A 14,664-nucleotide genomic window follows, 5' to 3' on the forward strand; every position below is an offset into this window, starting at 1 on the left:
ACCAGTTTCCCTCTTTCGTTCTCTCGCTCTCTCGCGCTCTCTCTCTCTCTCTGCAGGCGCACACGCTCCTTCCCCAGCCCCGTCGCTTCTTTCCCTGTCCTCTCTCTCCCTCTCTCTCTTCGGGCATTGGACGCCCACGATTAGTCCACGTCGTCATCGTCGTCGCCAACGTCGTCTTCCACCTTGTTACTCCTCCTGCTATTTATTGGCCTCTTCATCTTTTCTTTATTTATCTTCTTCTTCTTCTTCTTTCTGCTTTTTATTTCTTCTTTCCTTGGCCCTAGGGTTGGGGCTAGGGTTAGGGTTTGCGATTCTTCGCTTGGCCGCTGGGTTCTGCAGAGAGCCTGCCGTTCATGGTGCGGAGGCGGGGACGGATCGTTTGTTCCTTCACGAGATTAATTGGTCTTGGGAGGATGTCGCTTACGAGAGCGATTTGAGTTCGATTGGTAAGCGGTACGCGCGCCTTCACCTTTTGCCCTTTCAGGATCTATTGACTTTCGTTTTCCTCGTTTTGTTGTTACGGTTTCTTGTTTTAATGCACATTGTTTGCCCTTTCCTTTCGTGCTTGTGGATTTTCGGTTTTTTTTTTTCTTTCGAGTGGGAGTTGGATTTGTGGTTTACTGGGGTTTGATTGGCGACGGGCGATTGAAAGTTGGATTTTTTTTCTTGCTTTTGCTTGATTTTTTTAGGGAGTCTTGCTCCTTTCCTTCGGGGAGAAAAGTGGGAATCTCGGTTTTAATGGCGATTGTCAAGGTTGCCAAGGGCTCTCAGTTATATGCGGAGTTTGCTTCTTCCTGTCGCGATTGCATCCCCAGTGACGTTGATGATGCCCACACTGGAACGGATGAGGAGGAGGATGCTGATTCTGGTTTAGGGTCTGATTGCGTTGATTCAGTCGAATTGGAGCAGGATGTTGGAGAGTTTTGCCAAGTAGGGGATCAGAAGTTTTTGGTGCCCTTGGAGGTATACGAGCTGCCAGATTTGAGGGATATACTTTCTATCGATACGTGGAATGATTGCTTAACGGAGGATGAACGATTTGCTCTGTCTGAATTCCTTCCCGATATGGAGCAGGATACATTTTGGAGGACCTTGAAAGAGTTGTTTTCTGGGGCTATTTTTCATTTTGGTAGTCCCCTTGATGATCTCTTTGGACAGATGAAGGGAGGCCTCCTCGAACCTGGAGTATCTCTTTACAAAGAGGCCTTCAATTTCTTGGAGAGGAGGAAACATTACTACTTTCTGCACAAGTATCAGAACTCTTTGGTCAGTAAACTTTTGCAGATTAAAGAAACTTGGTCGAGCTGCGCTGGATATGGCATTGAAGAGCGGCTTCGTCTTTTGAACATTATGAGAAGTCAGAAAGTATTGATGCAGGAAAATGATGAAGAGATGCTCACCTTACAGTCAGAAACAGAGTCACTGGATAGAGAGGAACCGACTGATTGCCTAACATCGAGTGCGTGGAGTAAAACACACAAGGCTAAGCGTCTTTATGCAGGTCAATCAAATACTGACAGAAACTTGTTAGGAACCGGGCATCGAGGTAAACCATCCATTGAATTTTCATCTCAAGTGTCGGGACAGTTTATTGAATCAGTTAAGCATGGAAAGCAGAACCCAAAAGGAATTCTCAAAGTTGTGCAAAAGAACCTGGCAAACAAGGAGTCTATTGAATCTGGTGGGTACCCATCCTCTGTGATGGACCGTGTTCAGTCAGTGGATATGAAGTTCAGACCACGGAGTTCTCGTTTGGCTCCTGCCCAAATTGACCAATCTGTTGGTTACGAAGCAGTGACAGGTAGGAGGGCTAGAAGTCAAATCAGTGTAGATGATCCAGATGAATGGGATTATCAAGTTCCTGGACAAGCATACCACAATGCTGGGAAAGGGAGTGCAGTATCAAGTACTAGGTTTCTAAAACAAGGAAAGAAGGAGTCTTTGAGGAAGCTTGGTGCTGAAGTAGATCGGATCAGCCCCCCAGAAAACGAGTGGCCAAATGACCAGGGCTGTAGAGGTGGTTCTAAAGGTGTCATTCGGCTACAGTTATCATCAAAAGGCAAAAATATGCATAATGACACTTTGATGCCACATCTTGACAGGAGTTACGCTTTGTATTCAAGGGATGCACGCAAAAAGGTTAGGCATACTGAAAAGCAAAAGAAGCCCTTGCTGGAATATCAGATGGACCCTATGAAGGATATGATTCAACAAGTCGGACAGGTTAAAATGCATGGTGATATGAATTATGGAGGGAAAGGAAGTCGCAATGACTGGGTTTCAGGGAGTCCACCTTTTCAGCAGTTCCCTGGAGATGATGTCAACAGAATCCAGGCAGATGACTTGGTATTTGACCATCCTCTGAACTTCAATGAGCGTGGAGTTAAGAAAAACAAGAAACTGAAGATGGGAAATAATCAAGTAAGCAAAGTGAATAGTAATTTTGACTTGAAGAAAAAATCTTCTAATCGATTTACTCAACTGCTGAATGATACTGAAGAACAGGCTTCCAGAGGTTCTCTTCCATACCTCAGTTCTGGCCAAGGAGCTAGAACCTTCTGGAACATAAACAAAAAGAAGCATGAAGGGAATGGGGAGCGCTACATTGACGACCTCAATGGTACAACGGCAAGTGATGATGACACAGACTCAAGTTCATCTAAGCATTTTGATGATGAAGTGGAGACCAATATTGACTTGAAAAGAATGGGTTATGACAGTCATTTGCCGGGTGTCCGACTTGCCCCTGCCAGATTAGACAGTGATCCTGCAAAAAAATCCAAGTTAATGGGGAAGGTGAGGAAGGAGTCCCTTCAGGTTCATGGTGGAGTAGCCAACTCCTCTTTACTGGAGGAGAATCCCAATGAAAGGTCACAGGTGCCAAAGCTAAACATTTATTCTTCAAGGCGAAAGCAGAAGGGCAAGGCTGATAAAAAACTTTGGAGCGGCTCAAATGATGCAAATTACTATCACGACCCTTCTTCACATGGAATGTTAGATGACTATAATAGTGCTGGCATGTTGGCTAATGATAGTAAAGAAACTCTTGCATCAACAAGAAATGGTCAAATGCAACCTACGCTTGAAGCATTGAATGATGTGCACAAGGTCTTCATTGCAGATAAAAAGCGTAAAACAAAAAATAATAAAAAGCATTTGAGTGGTCCATCACGAACTGATTTCCAGCATAGTTATGAAAGTGGTAATATGGAGGAAGATGATTCTTATGGACAGTCAAGGTCAGCCAAACTTCTGAAGAGACATCAAAAGGGCAAAATTGAGGACCTTGATTATGGTTCGCACAGCCCTTTAAACCATGAGAGCTTGCAGATGCCATTATTTGACAATGAGCCAGTAAAGAAGAAGGGTAAGGTTGAAACAAAATATCTGAAGAACAGAAATGAGCCAGATGTCGTGAACGATGAACTTACCACAATCAGTTCACTGCACCAGGTGGAAGATGCCGTCATTCCAAAGAAGCGAGGGAAGAAGACAATAGGTGGTGAAACTGGTCCTGTACGTGTGGTATCTCCTGAACGAAGCATGTCAGAAAAAAGGATCACAAAAGATGAATATGAGGCAAAGCTGCCTAAGAAGTCATCTAATCTTATCAAACCTTCAGTTCTTACTGGTTTTTCATTTTCCATTATACATATGCTTTCTGCTGTTCGTGCAGCACTGGTTATTGGTGCTGAAGAATCTAATAAGAATGGTATTGCTGGGAGACAGAAAACAGAGGAGGAAGATCAAGGAAAGTCCGATGGATTTGGCCCTGACATGAGTATTACTGAAGTTTCTGGACAAAGGAATTTGCCTTCACTATCAGTTCAAGAGATTGTTAACCGTGTGAGGCTGAAACCTGGTGATCCTTCCATTTTGAAAACTCAGGAGCCACTTCAAGAGCTGGTTAGGGGAGTATTAAAAATATTTTCATCCAAGACAGCACCCTTAGGGGCAAAAGGATGGAAGCCACTTGCCTTATATGAAAGAGCTTCAAAGAGCTGGTCATGGGTTGGTCCTCCTATGCTCCATGAATCCACTGAAGTGGAAACTTCACCTGAAGCTTGGGGAATTTCTCATAAGATGCTTGTGAAATTGGTTGATTCATATGCAAGCTGGTTAAAAAATGGACAGGAGACCTTGCGGCAGCTTGGAAGTCTGCCTGCTCCACCAGCCAATCTGTTGCCTTATCTGGATGAGAAAGAAAGATTTAGGGACTTGAGGGCACAGAAGAGTTTGACAACTATCAGTCCAAGCTCTGATGAAGCAAGGGCATACTTCCGTAAGGAGGAATACTTGAGATATACAGTTCCTGACAGGGCGTTTGCCTACACTGCTGCAGATGGCCGTAAGTCTGTTGTTGCTCCACTTAGAAGGTGTGGTGGCAAGCCTACATCTAAAGCGCGTGATCATTTTATGCTTAAACCTGACCGACCACCACATGTAACAATTTTGTGCTTAGTTAGAGATGCAGCTGCAAGGCTGCCTGGAAGTATTGGCACCAGAGCTGATGTTTGCACTCTTCTAAGGGACTCACAGTATATTGTAGAAGATGTATCTGATGCTCAGGTGAACCAGGTTGTGAGCGGTGCATTGGATCGTCTGCACTATGAGCGAGATCCCTGTGTACAGTTTGATGGTGAGAGAAAATTGTGGGTTTATTTGCACCGAGAAAGAGAAGATGAAGATTTTGAGGATGATGGAACTTCCTCTACAAAAAAGTGGAAAAGGCAGAAGAAAGAAGGTATAGAGTCCACTGAAGTGGGAACAGTAGCAGATGTAGGCATCAATGGATCAGCTGATCAGATTGCAAGTGGCTCGGCTGCTGGATATGAATTGTCTCCTGACATAAATATAGAGTCATCACCAGTCTACTCAGGTTGCAAAGACGAACTTGTTTATAACGATTTAAGGCCTCATGTGGAGGAAAATGTTCTGCCATTTATAGACGTGCAACAATCTATGGATTCTTCACCTGGAAGCTTGCACCAGAATCATCGTATGGGTTGGGAGGTTCTTGGTCCAGACTCTTGTCACTGAGATTCCATACAGAGTAGCATTCAACAGAGTGTTCTTCGATAAGCTGGTTGATGAATTTTTGTGAGGAAAGCGGCTGGTCTTTGACCATGACATAGCACCTAATGCAGTACGGTCCAGGTATCCATTAACTTGTATTTTGATTTGGTATATCCATTGTTCAAAATATTCTCCTATTTGATTAGTTTAGTCTTCTGATATCCAATGATGTTCTATTCACAGTTCTGATTTTTTGCATGGTTGCGTGCATCAGCTTGCTCCTTATCTGCATCAAGGGGTTAAAAGGCTTTCTAGCTCATTTGCTTTGCCAGATCTGTTTTTCTGTGGAATGAATATAATTGTTTTTGGCCAGTTCCATTGCCAGTTTAACAATTAGAGGCACTTATCTCTCCTCCTTTTTCCTATCTTACCTTGAAATTTTAACAAGATCCGAAATAGTAAAGGTTTGATCTTCAATCTTGTAATGATGATGGGTTATTGCCTGTGGGTTCTTCTAGATATTCTATGTTCATTCTGATGTAGGAAAGGTAAGATGTCACTGGGGGTTGGAGTCTGTGAGAGAGAGAGGGTGGTGATTGTGTGGGGAACTTTCACAGTGTGTTTATTTGTAAATATATGCAGTTGTGTCAGACACAGCAGGAGTTGCTAGTAAGGCTCAAGATGTATTTTAGCAGATATGAACACCTCAGTCGTCTGGTAGTGGTAGGTTCATCTAACGAAAACCAAAGGGGGAATACTTATGCTTAATATAGATTGCTGTTGCCGATTGGACTGTTTGGTATAGAAGAGACTGAAAAAACCGAAGACAACAGATAGACGGATAAGAATTTCTTGTGTACATACTTCAGTCCCAAGTTATTAGTGACATGAATAGTGGTTGCCGGATGACCAAGAAGGGTTAATAGGTCGTGATGGATTAAAAGAATTATAAGCTTCTATTGAACATATTTCAGATCTTTTTAATCTCAGATTCTCAAGATTCTGCAAGGCAATGAGAGGTAGGATGGATGAAGGTGAAAATGAGCAAAGGGAAAATGATGGTCAAAGGAGAGAGTCCAGGGAGTGGAATAAAAAAGAAAAAATTGTTGAAGGATAGTTAAGCATGAACTGCACTCCATGGACATACTGGTGCTGATACTATTAAGAGAATATGTATGATTGAAAGAACTAAAAATATTATTCTTTTCACCACATTAATTTGTGGTGTGGCTGATAATAGAAGAAGGATGATCTTGTCTCGTTTGTTTTACCAGCAGAGAAAGACTCTGGATCCTATTTGAAGGTGAACTTTTAGCATAGGACCCAGGCAGAGTATACGCTTCTGAAGGCACTCCTTTAATTTCTTTTAAGTCTTGTACCTGGCCTTCTGAAGGCCAAACAGTATTTATTTCCCAGTGGCAATTCATAAGTAGGACCGACAAACATTCTGAACAAGCTAAAGGCAAGGCATTTGGTTAGCTCTTTCTTGTGACAAACTCAGTCCAGCACGTCAACCTTTTTCAATGATGGGAGCAAGCCGACCTTGAGCTAGCTCATTTACACAAAAAAAATTACCCATAGTCCAACATTCGTGAATATGAGTCTATGTTGAAGTCTGCTGCATACAGCATACAGCATACTATGTGATTGATACCAGGAAAGAGTTTACTCTGCTCTAGCAAACCCACAGCTCCCTCTTAATTCTGGTTGGTAAATGGTGACGTCCTTGTAGTTAGACAATCTATGCAGGACAGTTAAGTTTCTGAACTCATTTTCAGTGTGTGTGGTTCAATAGTCACCTGCCATGCGAGTTGGAGGACTTTCCTGTTCCACATAGGGATCTTAAATCTATTTTCCCTGTACCCAATATACATTTTCCTACTAGAAGTCTACATTCTGTTAATTTCCATCATGTTGCCTGTTTTGATGTTTGATGTGAAAACCATTTAGCACCATGCTCCTCTCTTGCGGTTGTTCAATCTGTTACCAGATGAGATCCAACTGAACGTGGAACTGGATACTCGGTAATGTGTTTGTCATATCTTTTTTCTTTACGTCTGTTCTTGAGAACTCATTAACATGAGAGGTCTCAATGTGTTTGTTTCCGTGTAGATCATTGTTTAAATTATGGGGGATGATTAGTCCTGATCAGAATGTCTAGTTTAATTCTAATCATCATGAAAGTTTCAAATATTTTTTTGATAGTCTCCTAAATGTTCATTGTTTTTACACTAATTCCCTACTTCTCCTCAGGGGCTTCCTGTTCGCCGCAAAGCCAAGCTTCATATGTATATTGCCGCCAGGTCGTTCTACTTGTACATTCCTTTACGGCGAAATTGTAAAAATAGTGAAGTGGGGAACCTATAGAGGCCACCTTTTTTCCGTCATTTTTTTAAATCACTGTATCATGTGTTACGATGCGAATGCTAAAAATCATGATGGAAGAGGAAGCCACGTGCTTGTCGAAGGTGATTATCCTCAAGAAGATAAAATTTAAAGTATCTCTCTCTCTCTCTCTCTCTCTCTCTCTCTCTCTCTCTCTCTCTCACACACACACACACACGCACACACACGGCTACACGACACACAAAAGAGATTCAGATGTATGTATGTGCAAGAATCATGTTTGGGCTTTGTTTTTTTTTTTTTTTTAGGAGGGAATGAAGCTTGGAGTAGGCTTATGTCGGAGTTGCTCCACGAGTTCTTGAACGAGAACTGGCCATTGTATGTAATGAGCTTTAAATGCATCAATTAACAATACGTGAATCAGTATCTTGACAAACCATTGGAATTAAGGATTTCTGTCTGGAGTTGAGCTGCTGCAGAAATTGTAGACGAATCTGGCAAATTTACGCCATTACCTGTGTGAATGACATGAAGTCCTCTACTCGTCATGAACCGAGGAAACTGCTACCTGTATATGAAGTTACTAGCAACCGCAAGGCTTTCAAGAGGACTAGCTGCATGCTTTAGCCAACAAAATGGTTGAATGCATCCGCGCATCTTGAATGCAAGGAAGTTGAAAGTTGAGAACGTTTCCCCCTTTTTTTTTACCGCTTTTATATGTCAGCCAATATCAGTGCCTTTTTGCTTTTGCTTGACCTGCTAATTCCAACCGTCTTTGAGAAGACGGTTAGGAGGCCTGATAATAAAAGTCAGGCTCAAGCTAGCCATTATCAGTCTGAGTAATGTCTCAATAAAATTGAACTTGGGTATGGCAAATCAGAGTCAGGCTTAACCTGGCCGGACAAGTTATCAGGTTTGGTTGTCTCATTATCTGCCTAAGGCTTTGGCAAAAGATCTGACTTTATTGAACTTGAGGTATGTCAAATCTCTAACTCAGTCTCGTCGGTCCAAACCTATGTCGCAAAATGTTTATGCCGGACCAGCCAAACTTCAAAAGTTGTCTCTCGGTGCAGTTCTCAAATATTACGCTCTCATACTAGAACGTTATAGTAGACTTCAAACAGCGCACAATAGAGAAAACAGAAAAAGAATATTTAACCATGTTGCCTTGGGTTTAGGCTGCATGGGCTTAACTAGACGTACATACGATTGGCCCCCAATCTAAAAGGATAAAGGGAAATAGATAGTTGAACTCCAAGAAAGTCTACAGAAGCTTTGTTCGACAACGGGCTATAATTAACACATAACCGTCTAGAAATTCAAATCCTCAGTTGTCTTAATTCCCTTTCTTACATTTATATAGTGCTTTCATCCACCGTGAGGTAACATCAGGATAAACCGGGTTTAGCTACCAAATAGTGTATGTCCGAACAATGACGGTTAATGAGGCAAGCAAAGGAAGTTTGGAAGAGGGAGGCTAATTTTTCGTGCAACTGCGGAACGGTGTCGATCCCCATATACTTCCTCTCGTGTGCCAGACAGTACCTGAATTTGAGAAGCAAACTCTTGCTCACTAAGACTAGTCAGCATGAGCTCTCTGTGTCTTCAGGGCCATGTTGAAGCATTTCTTTCCATGCATTTCTCAACTTCATCGGCCTGGTTGCATAGTATTTGCCAAGTTCGCCACATTTTTGTGTGATAAGCCATTAAGGAAGATCGATGGCAGGAGTCTTAATGAGGCATTGGAAGTTCTCAATCTGTTGTCCCTTGAAAAGCCTTGTGGTGAAGAGCTACATGGTCATCTGCGCCTTATTCAGGATTGTGTTACTGCCCTCGTTAGGACAGAGAGAAGCAAATGCAGGAAAAGATTGGACAAGGCAGTGCCCGTAGATACTGCCCATGACGATCAATTGCTGGAAAGTATTAATTTGGTAGGAGGCAAGAATTTTTGGGGGCATCCAAACAGAACGGATGTGCATGGCTTCTTCCTGCAGATGCACAATCAAGGGATTGTACTCGATGCTGATGTTTTGGCTGAAGGCCTGAGTGCCTGCGGATATGAGAGGATTCTTAATCCGGGGACGCAACTTCACGCCCTTGCAATTGGGGCTGGTTTAGAATCATATCTTTCTGTTGGAACTACGCTTGTTGGTTTTTATGTCAGATGCGGGTATCTGGAGGATGCATGCCAAGTGTTCGACGGAATGACGGCAAGGAACGTAGTCTCATGGACAGCAATAATTTCAGGCTTCGCGCAATGTGGGCATGCTGGAGAATGCCACAACCTCCTTTACAGAATGAGGTTGTCTGATTTGAGGCCCAATGATTTCACATATGCAAGCGTCTTGAGTGCATACGTTGGTTTTGGTTCTTTAGGACGAGGGAAAGAGGTGCACTGTCAAACGATTCGTTCTGGCTTCAATGCATGCACCCATGTTGCAAATGCTCTAGTCACGATGTACGCGAAGTGTGGTAGCATTCAAGATTCGTGGAAGATTTTCTGTGAAATGTCGAGAAAGGATCTTATCTCATGGAATGCCATGATAGCTGGATTTGCACAGCACGGGCTTGCCAATCAGGCCATTGACTTGCTTGCAGAGATGACTGAAGAGAAGATTGAACCTGATGCTATAACCTTGCTTGGTATCTTGTCTTCATGCCGACATGCAGGTCTTGTAGATGAAGGGTGGAATTATTTCCATTTGATGGTTGATGAGTACGGTATCAAAGCAGAGTTGGACCACTACGCGTGCATCGTTGATCTTCTTGGCCGTGCTGGCAGAATTGATGATGCACACGATTTTATCTGTGACATGCCCATGAAGCCAAACGCTATCATCTGGGGCTCTCTTCTATCTGCCTGCAGGCAGTACCGCAATTTCAGAGTAGGAATTTGGGCAGCAAAAAATCGGCTGTTGCTGGAACCAAACTGTGCTGCAACTTATGTTCAGCTGGCCAACTTATTTGCTAGTGCTGGTTACTGGGAAGATGCAGCGAAAGCGAGGAAATGGATGAAAGAGAAGGGGTTGAAGACCAGCCCTGGTTATAGCTGGATTGAAGTAGGGAACACGCTATGCAAATTCAGAGTGGAGGAGAGATCGAGTCCTGAAATGAAGGAAGTGTATTCTGTACTTGACTGTTTACAGGACCAGATGAGAAATCTTGGCTATGTTCCTGCAGTAGAGTTCCACGAAGAAGCTTAGCAACTTTGGTCAAAACACTGTTACCATATGACGGTTATTTATACCATAAATAATGAAGATGAAAATCGCGCACAACTGTTATATATCATATATCACGAAGATGAAAATCACGCGCTGCATCATGCAACCTAAAATTCTTCATTCTGTAAATCTGCGAGACTGTACAACCACATACCTGTAGACGTGGACTTTGTCAAGGTTTCAGGAAGAGGAGACGAGCCAGAGTGCTGAAAAGAATCTTGTACTGTGTAAGTACATCTTTAACCACTGGGGTCTGTTTCAGACTTTATCTTCGGTGCAGTTGCTAGTCTTAAACAAAATTGCGGATTTTCCTCTTTGCCAGCAGCTGTCCTTTTGTCCGTCAGATCCCTGCAACTTCCAGAAGGATGGCCTTTCTAAGCTACTTGAGGATCTTTAAGTCCGACCTCTAAGCAGATAGACAAAGACGGGTGCAGCCAGAAGCTACTCACAGGTTATATAGCCTTGTTTCAGTGGTCAACCATTAGCACTGGACGCTTGACAGATTTCGTAGAGAGGAGAACTACTTGATGGCACAATTCTTATACGGTTACGTTCGTAGAGAGAACTACTTGATGGCACAATTCTTATACGGTTACGTTTCAGAAAAGATCATTTCCTTTTGAATTTTCAATTGTGCAGACATAATCACCGATTCACCATGCCCAGAACCAAGCATTTGTAGATCAATTTATTTGGATGCTTGGAGAAATTTTTATGACCAATAAATGTTTTTGATCGTTAAACTTTCAGTCTTTGTGAAATCCTGTTATGCATCCGATAAACCGATCCAAGGTGGATCAAGAACTTTGTGAACAGAGAACACATGGGATGCCTAGAGTTCGACATATGAAGCTTATATTTCACCAGTCCTTTTTGCTCAATTTTATTCCATCTGCTACAGGTGAACAGTAAAGTCATTGGACCGGGTATATCTTGATCTGCTCATTTTCCATATTCCCCAGTCAAAGGACGAAAACCAAGCTAGTTAGGTGCAATACAGGAGGGCGCTTGATGCGCCGGAATTGCATTGCAAGTTAACCTTTTAAAAATGTCGCTATGTAGACTTGACCATGTTCTGTAGCTAGAAGTGTGTTCTTTATCTGTTTACTAACTGAATAAATATATGAGATTTTAGGGACATGTTCGGACCAAAACACATGAGCTCCCCTAACACATGGCCTCCTGGCACATACCGGACTACTAATTTTTTCAACATGCATAACCATTTCGTCCATAAAAGAAAATCTTTATATATTGGTTCTCTGTTTGAGATTCTTCTGAATTCTATACGAATTAAAGGGTCTGGTTTGCCATTCAATTTGTATGAAGTGAAGAGTGCAGGCAGATGGATAAAAATTTATGTGAATCCATTTCCAGACGTTCAGTGAGGTGTGTGTGTGTGTGTGTGTGTGAGAGAGAGAGAGAGAGAGAGAGAGAGAGACCCCTAGTAGAATAACAAAGCCAGCATTCATGGCACAGGAAACCACTCATATGTTCTGTTTTTCCATATTCCAGTAGCCTTTAAAATGTCCTTGTGTAAAAAATTCAAGGATCACAATAATCTTCTTGTATTTCTCCACAAAAAGCACTGTAAAATTGAGGGGACCTTAAATTTATGTGCTTTAGATCTCGTAGCAATGAGATCTTGCAATATTTCATCGTGCCATTTTCGGAAACTAATGTCTTAAAGTGTTTGGCGAGGAAATCTACTTTCACATGAGGTGTTGCTTTTTCTATGTCACAAGGTCAACGGACAAATGAATGTGAAAAAAATTAAAGCTGGAGGCAAGCTTATCCTAACTAGGGATATTTTTTGGCAAATTAAAATTTTCTAGACATCAGATCCTTAAGCTATTTCTCAAGGTTGAAACCGCAATGCCAAAGTATGGGCAGATTTCTAGAAGGTCGTGGAACCAAGGCTTCTGCTATGACCTTTCGACTCAATCATAATACACATGAGATGAGCCGAAAATGTTAACTGAGTTTCATTTTAATCGATCTTTACGAGACATGAGATTTTATATGTGTTAGTTTTTGCATACTTTTTGTTTAAAATTTGGATGTCCAAAGCCGATCAAGCTGGAGGATTGTCTCCTTTACTCATCGAACCGTCACTTGAAAACCGTTCATGCCCCAAAATAAGCTAGAACCTAAAAGGCAGAAGGGTAACAGCAAGATTGTCTTCTTTCTTTTACTGGCAAGCTAGGTTAGATAGGTGAACAAGAAGATAACAAACATTTATGACCAATTATGTACAGGAAACCTCTCATATGCTGTGTTTTCCTAGAATCTGTTGGAATTTCTGTGTGTTTCTCTACAAGAACACAACAAAACAATGGGTGCTTGAATCTACCCCCATTAGATCTAGTAGCAAAAAGACCTTTCAACATTTCTCCTCGGAACACTCACGCAAATACTTTGCAATTTGCGGAAACGGAATTTCATTTGCACATTATTAATCTTCAAGGTCAGTGAACCAAATGATGCAGAAAAAAAGCAAAAGCTTGGCGCTTGCTCCTTCCAAGTGGGAGCAAGGATCGGGTCCAACATGATTGTATAGCTTTTGGTAGAAATAAAATTACCAACCCAATTTATTCAAGGCTAATCTGACTGAGAGGATGCATGCTCGAAAATAACTAAAAACCAACAAAGTTCACAATGGATATTAAGCCAAGAAAAATCAGCTCTCAGTTTAGTTGGTAATGAATTGAAAACACCCAGAAACATTTCTTTGTTGTTTCCTGCCTATTAATGCAAAAACTCGCCTATAAAGGGGATTCTGATACGAGTTTATAGCCGCCATATTCAAGAGCTTGCCTCGCACACTCATCTCCTGAAAGTACATGATGCGGAAGATTGAGCTAAGCATCCTGATTTTGCTCCTTGCAATCACAGGAGCACCATGTCTTCCGGACCAACCAGTTCTCCAGAGGCTGCCTGTTTCTGAAGCGGCAAAGGCACGTGTTCCTGCAAAGGCATACAACCCGTCTCTGCACACAATGCAACCTGTTATAAACTCCCCACTCCCCGATGTTGTCGAGAACCCGCCGCCACCCCCGCCTCCTCCATCAAGCCCGCCGCCGCCGCCACCATCTCCTCCTGCGGCGAGCACATCATGCCCCATTGATGCATCCCAGCTAGGTCCGTGCGTGGGCATGGTGATTGGAGGGGGTCCCTTTGGTGAGCTGGTAATCGGGACGTGCTGCCCGCTGCTCGGGGGGCTGAACCCGCTTGAGGCACAGTTCTGCCTCTGCACCTCTCTCATGGGTATGACCTTCCAGATGGAACTGGTCAGGGGAGTGCTTCAGGCTTGCGGGAGGTTCGCCCTTCCTGGACCCGTCTGCCTCATCTGAAGCGCCTGATCGTCGTGCTTCTTAACCAGTTGCATGATTTTACCTTCACCATGCCTTCCTTCTTTGTTCTCAATCTTGTGATCACTCGTCTGTATGTGAGCGTCTATGCGTAGACGTGTGTGTGCGCTTCTTATCTACATATCTACACGCACCATGTATTTGGTGCAGAAAATTTAGTTGAATAAACTGTGATGGTGAAGGATAAACCCTGGTTTTCTGCATGCTATATATATATATATAAGTCAAGTTATAAGTTATAACCCTCCTAAGAGACAAGAAGTAACGTTTCGATAAGGCTACATGTAAATTGATGGAAACTTTATTGTATGTGGGGCGCAAATTACCGTAATGTATATGTTCCCATATTATTAGTTGATGAACATCAAACCTTTGAATGAAAATGAGAACATACTAATTAGATCCATTAAACTAATGGTGGATTAATTGGATCTGATACATCTAAATGGGTAAGTCCTGAAATCCTCTTTGCTCGATACTTGCTTTCATTATAAAGTCACCTATGAAGCTTTCTCATGTCGATACTCTAAAAATACGGTGTCTTTCTAGACTTCTAATTTTGAATCAGAGTTAACTAATCTCGCCTTACTGATCACCACCATTACTTTTTCATTGACAGATCGTGCTCTCGAACTTTGGTTTGATCATCGATCATATCATTCAAACTAGGCGATCCTTCTTATTCTAGCACAATTTTTTTCTACCTT

General features: G+C 42.4%; 3 protein-coding genes across 6 annotated transcripts; all 3 read left to right on the forward strand.

The window, feature by feature from the left end:
• Positions 1 to 36: 36 nt before the first annotated feature.
• Positions 37 to 7,517, forward strand: LOC116255664 (uncharacterized). Of its 3 annotated transcripts, none has more exons than XM_031631557.2 (3): positions 37 to 453; positions 690 to 5,157; positions 7,270 to 7,517. In XM_031631557.2, exon 2 carries the CDS (start codon positions 739 to 741, stop codon positions 5,038 to 5,040), a length of 4,302 nt encoding a protein of 1,433 aa, XP_031487417.1. In that variant the 5' UTR covers positions 37 to 453; positions 690 to 738; the 3' UTR covers positions 5,041 to 5,157; positions 7,270 to 7,517. The 3 variants fall into 3 exon arrangements, with proteins under 3 accessions (XP_031487417.1, XP_031487420.1, XP_031487419.1); XM_031631560.2 differs by having other exon boundaries at positions 690 to 5,146; positions 7,270 to 7,483; XM_031631559.2 differs by having other exon boundaries at positions 37 to 446; positions 7,270 to 7,483.
• Positions 7,518 to 8,652: 1,135 nt separating this feature from the next.
• Positions 8,653 to 11,649, forward strand: LOC116255622 (pentatricopeptide repeat-containing protein At2g37320). 2 transcript variants are annotated; one of them, XM_031631494.2, is made up of 2 exons: positions 8,653 to 10,813; positions 10,909 to 11,649. In XM_031631494.2, exon 1 carries the CDS (start codon positions 8,976 to 8,978, stop codon positions 10,563 to 10,565), a length of 1,590 nt encoding a protein of 529 aa, XP_031487354.1. In that variant the 5' UTR covers positions 8,653 to 8,975; the 3' UTR covers positions 10,566 to 10,813; positions 10,909 to 11,649. The 2 variants fall into 2 exon arrangements, with proteins under 2 accessions (XP_031487354.1, XP_031487352.1); XM_031631492.2 differs by having other exon boundaries at positions 10,912 to 11,649.
• Positions 11,650 to 13,371: 1,722 nt separating this feature from the next.
• LOC116255785 (36.4 kDa proline-rich protein-like) lies at positions 13,372 to 14,199 on the forward strand. Its single transcript, XM_031631790.2, has one exon. The coding sequence runs from the start codon at positions 13,430 to 13,432 to the stop codon at positions 13,937 to 13,939; it is 510 nt and encodes a 169-aa protein (XP_031487650.1). The 5' UTR covers positions 13,372 to 13,429; the 3' UTR covers positions 13,940 to 14,199.
• Positions 14,200 to 14,664: the final 465 nt, after the last annotated feature.

Source organism: Nymphaea colorata, chromosome 6 (genome assembly GCF_008831285.2).
Source record: "Nymphaea colorata isolate Beijing-Zhang1983 chromosome 6, ASM883128v2, whole genome shotgun sequence".
NCBI classification, from domain to species: Eukaryota; Viridiplantae; Streptophyta; class Magnoliopsida; order Nymphaeales; family Nymphaeaceae; genus Nymphaea; species Nymphaea colorata.

Bases quoted from the DNA above. Each gene is read 5' to 3' on its own strand.
- LOC116255664 (XM_031631557.2), top strand. From the start codon at position 739: ATGGCGATTGTCAAGGTTGCCAAGGGCTCTCAGTTATATGCGGAGTTT.
- LOC116255622 (XM_031631494.2), top strand. From the start codon at position 8,976: ATGTTGAAGCATTTCTTTCCATGCATTTCTCAACTTCATCGGCCTGGT.
- LOC116255785 (XM_031631790.2), top strand. From the start codon at position 13,430: ATGATGCGGAAGATTGAGCTAAGCATCCTGATTTTGCTCCTTGCAATC.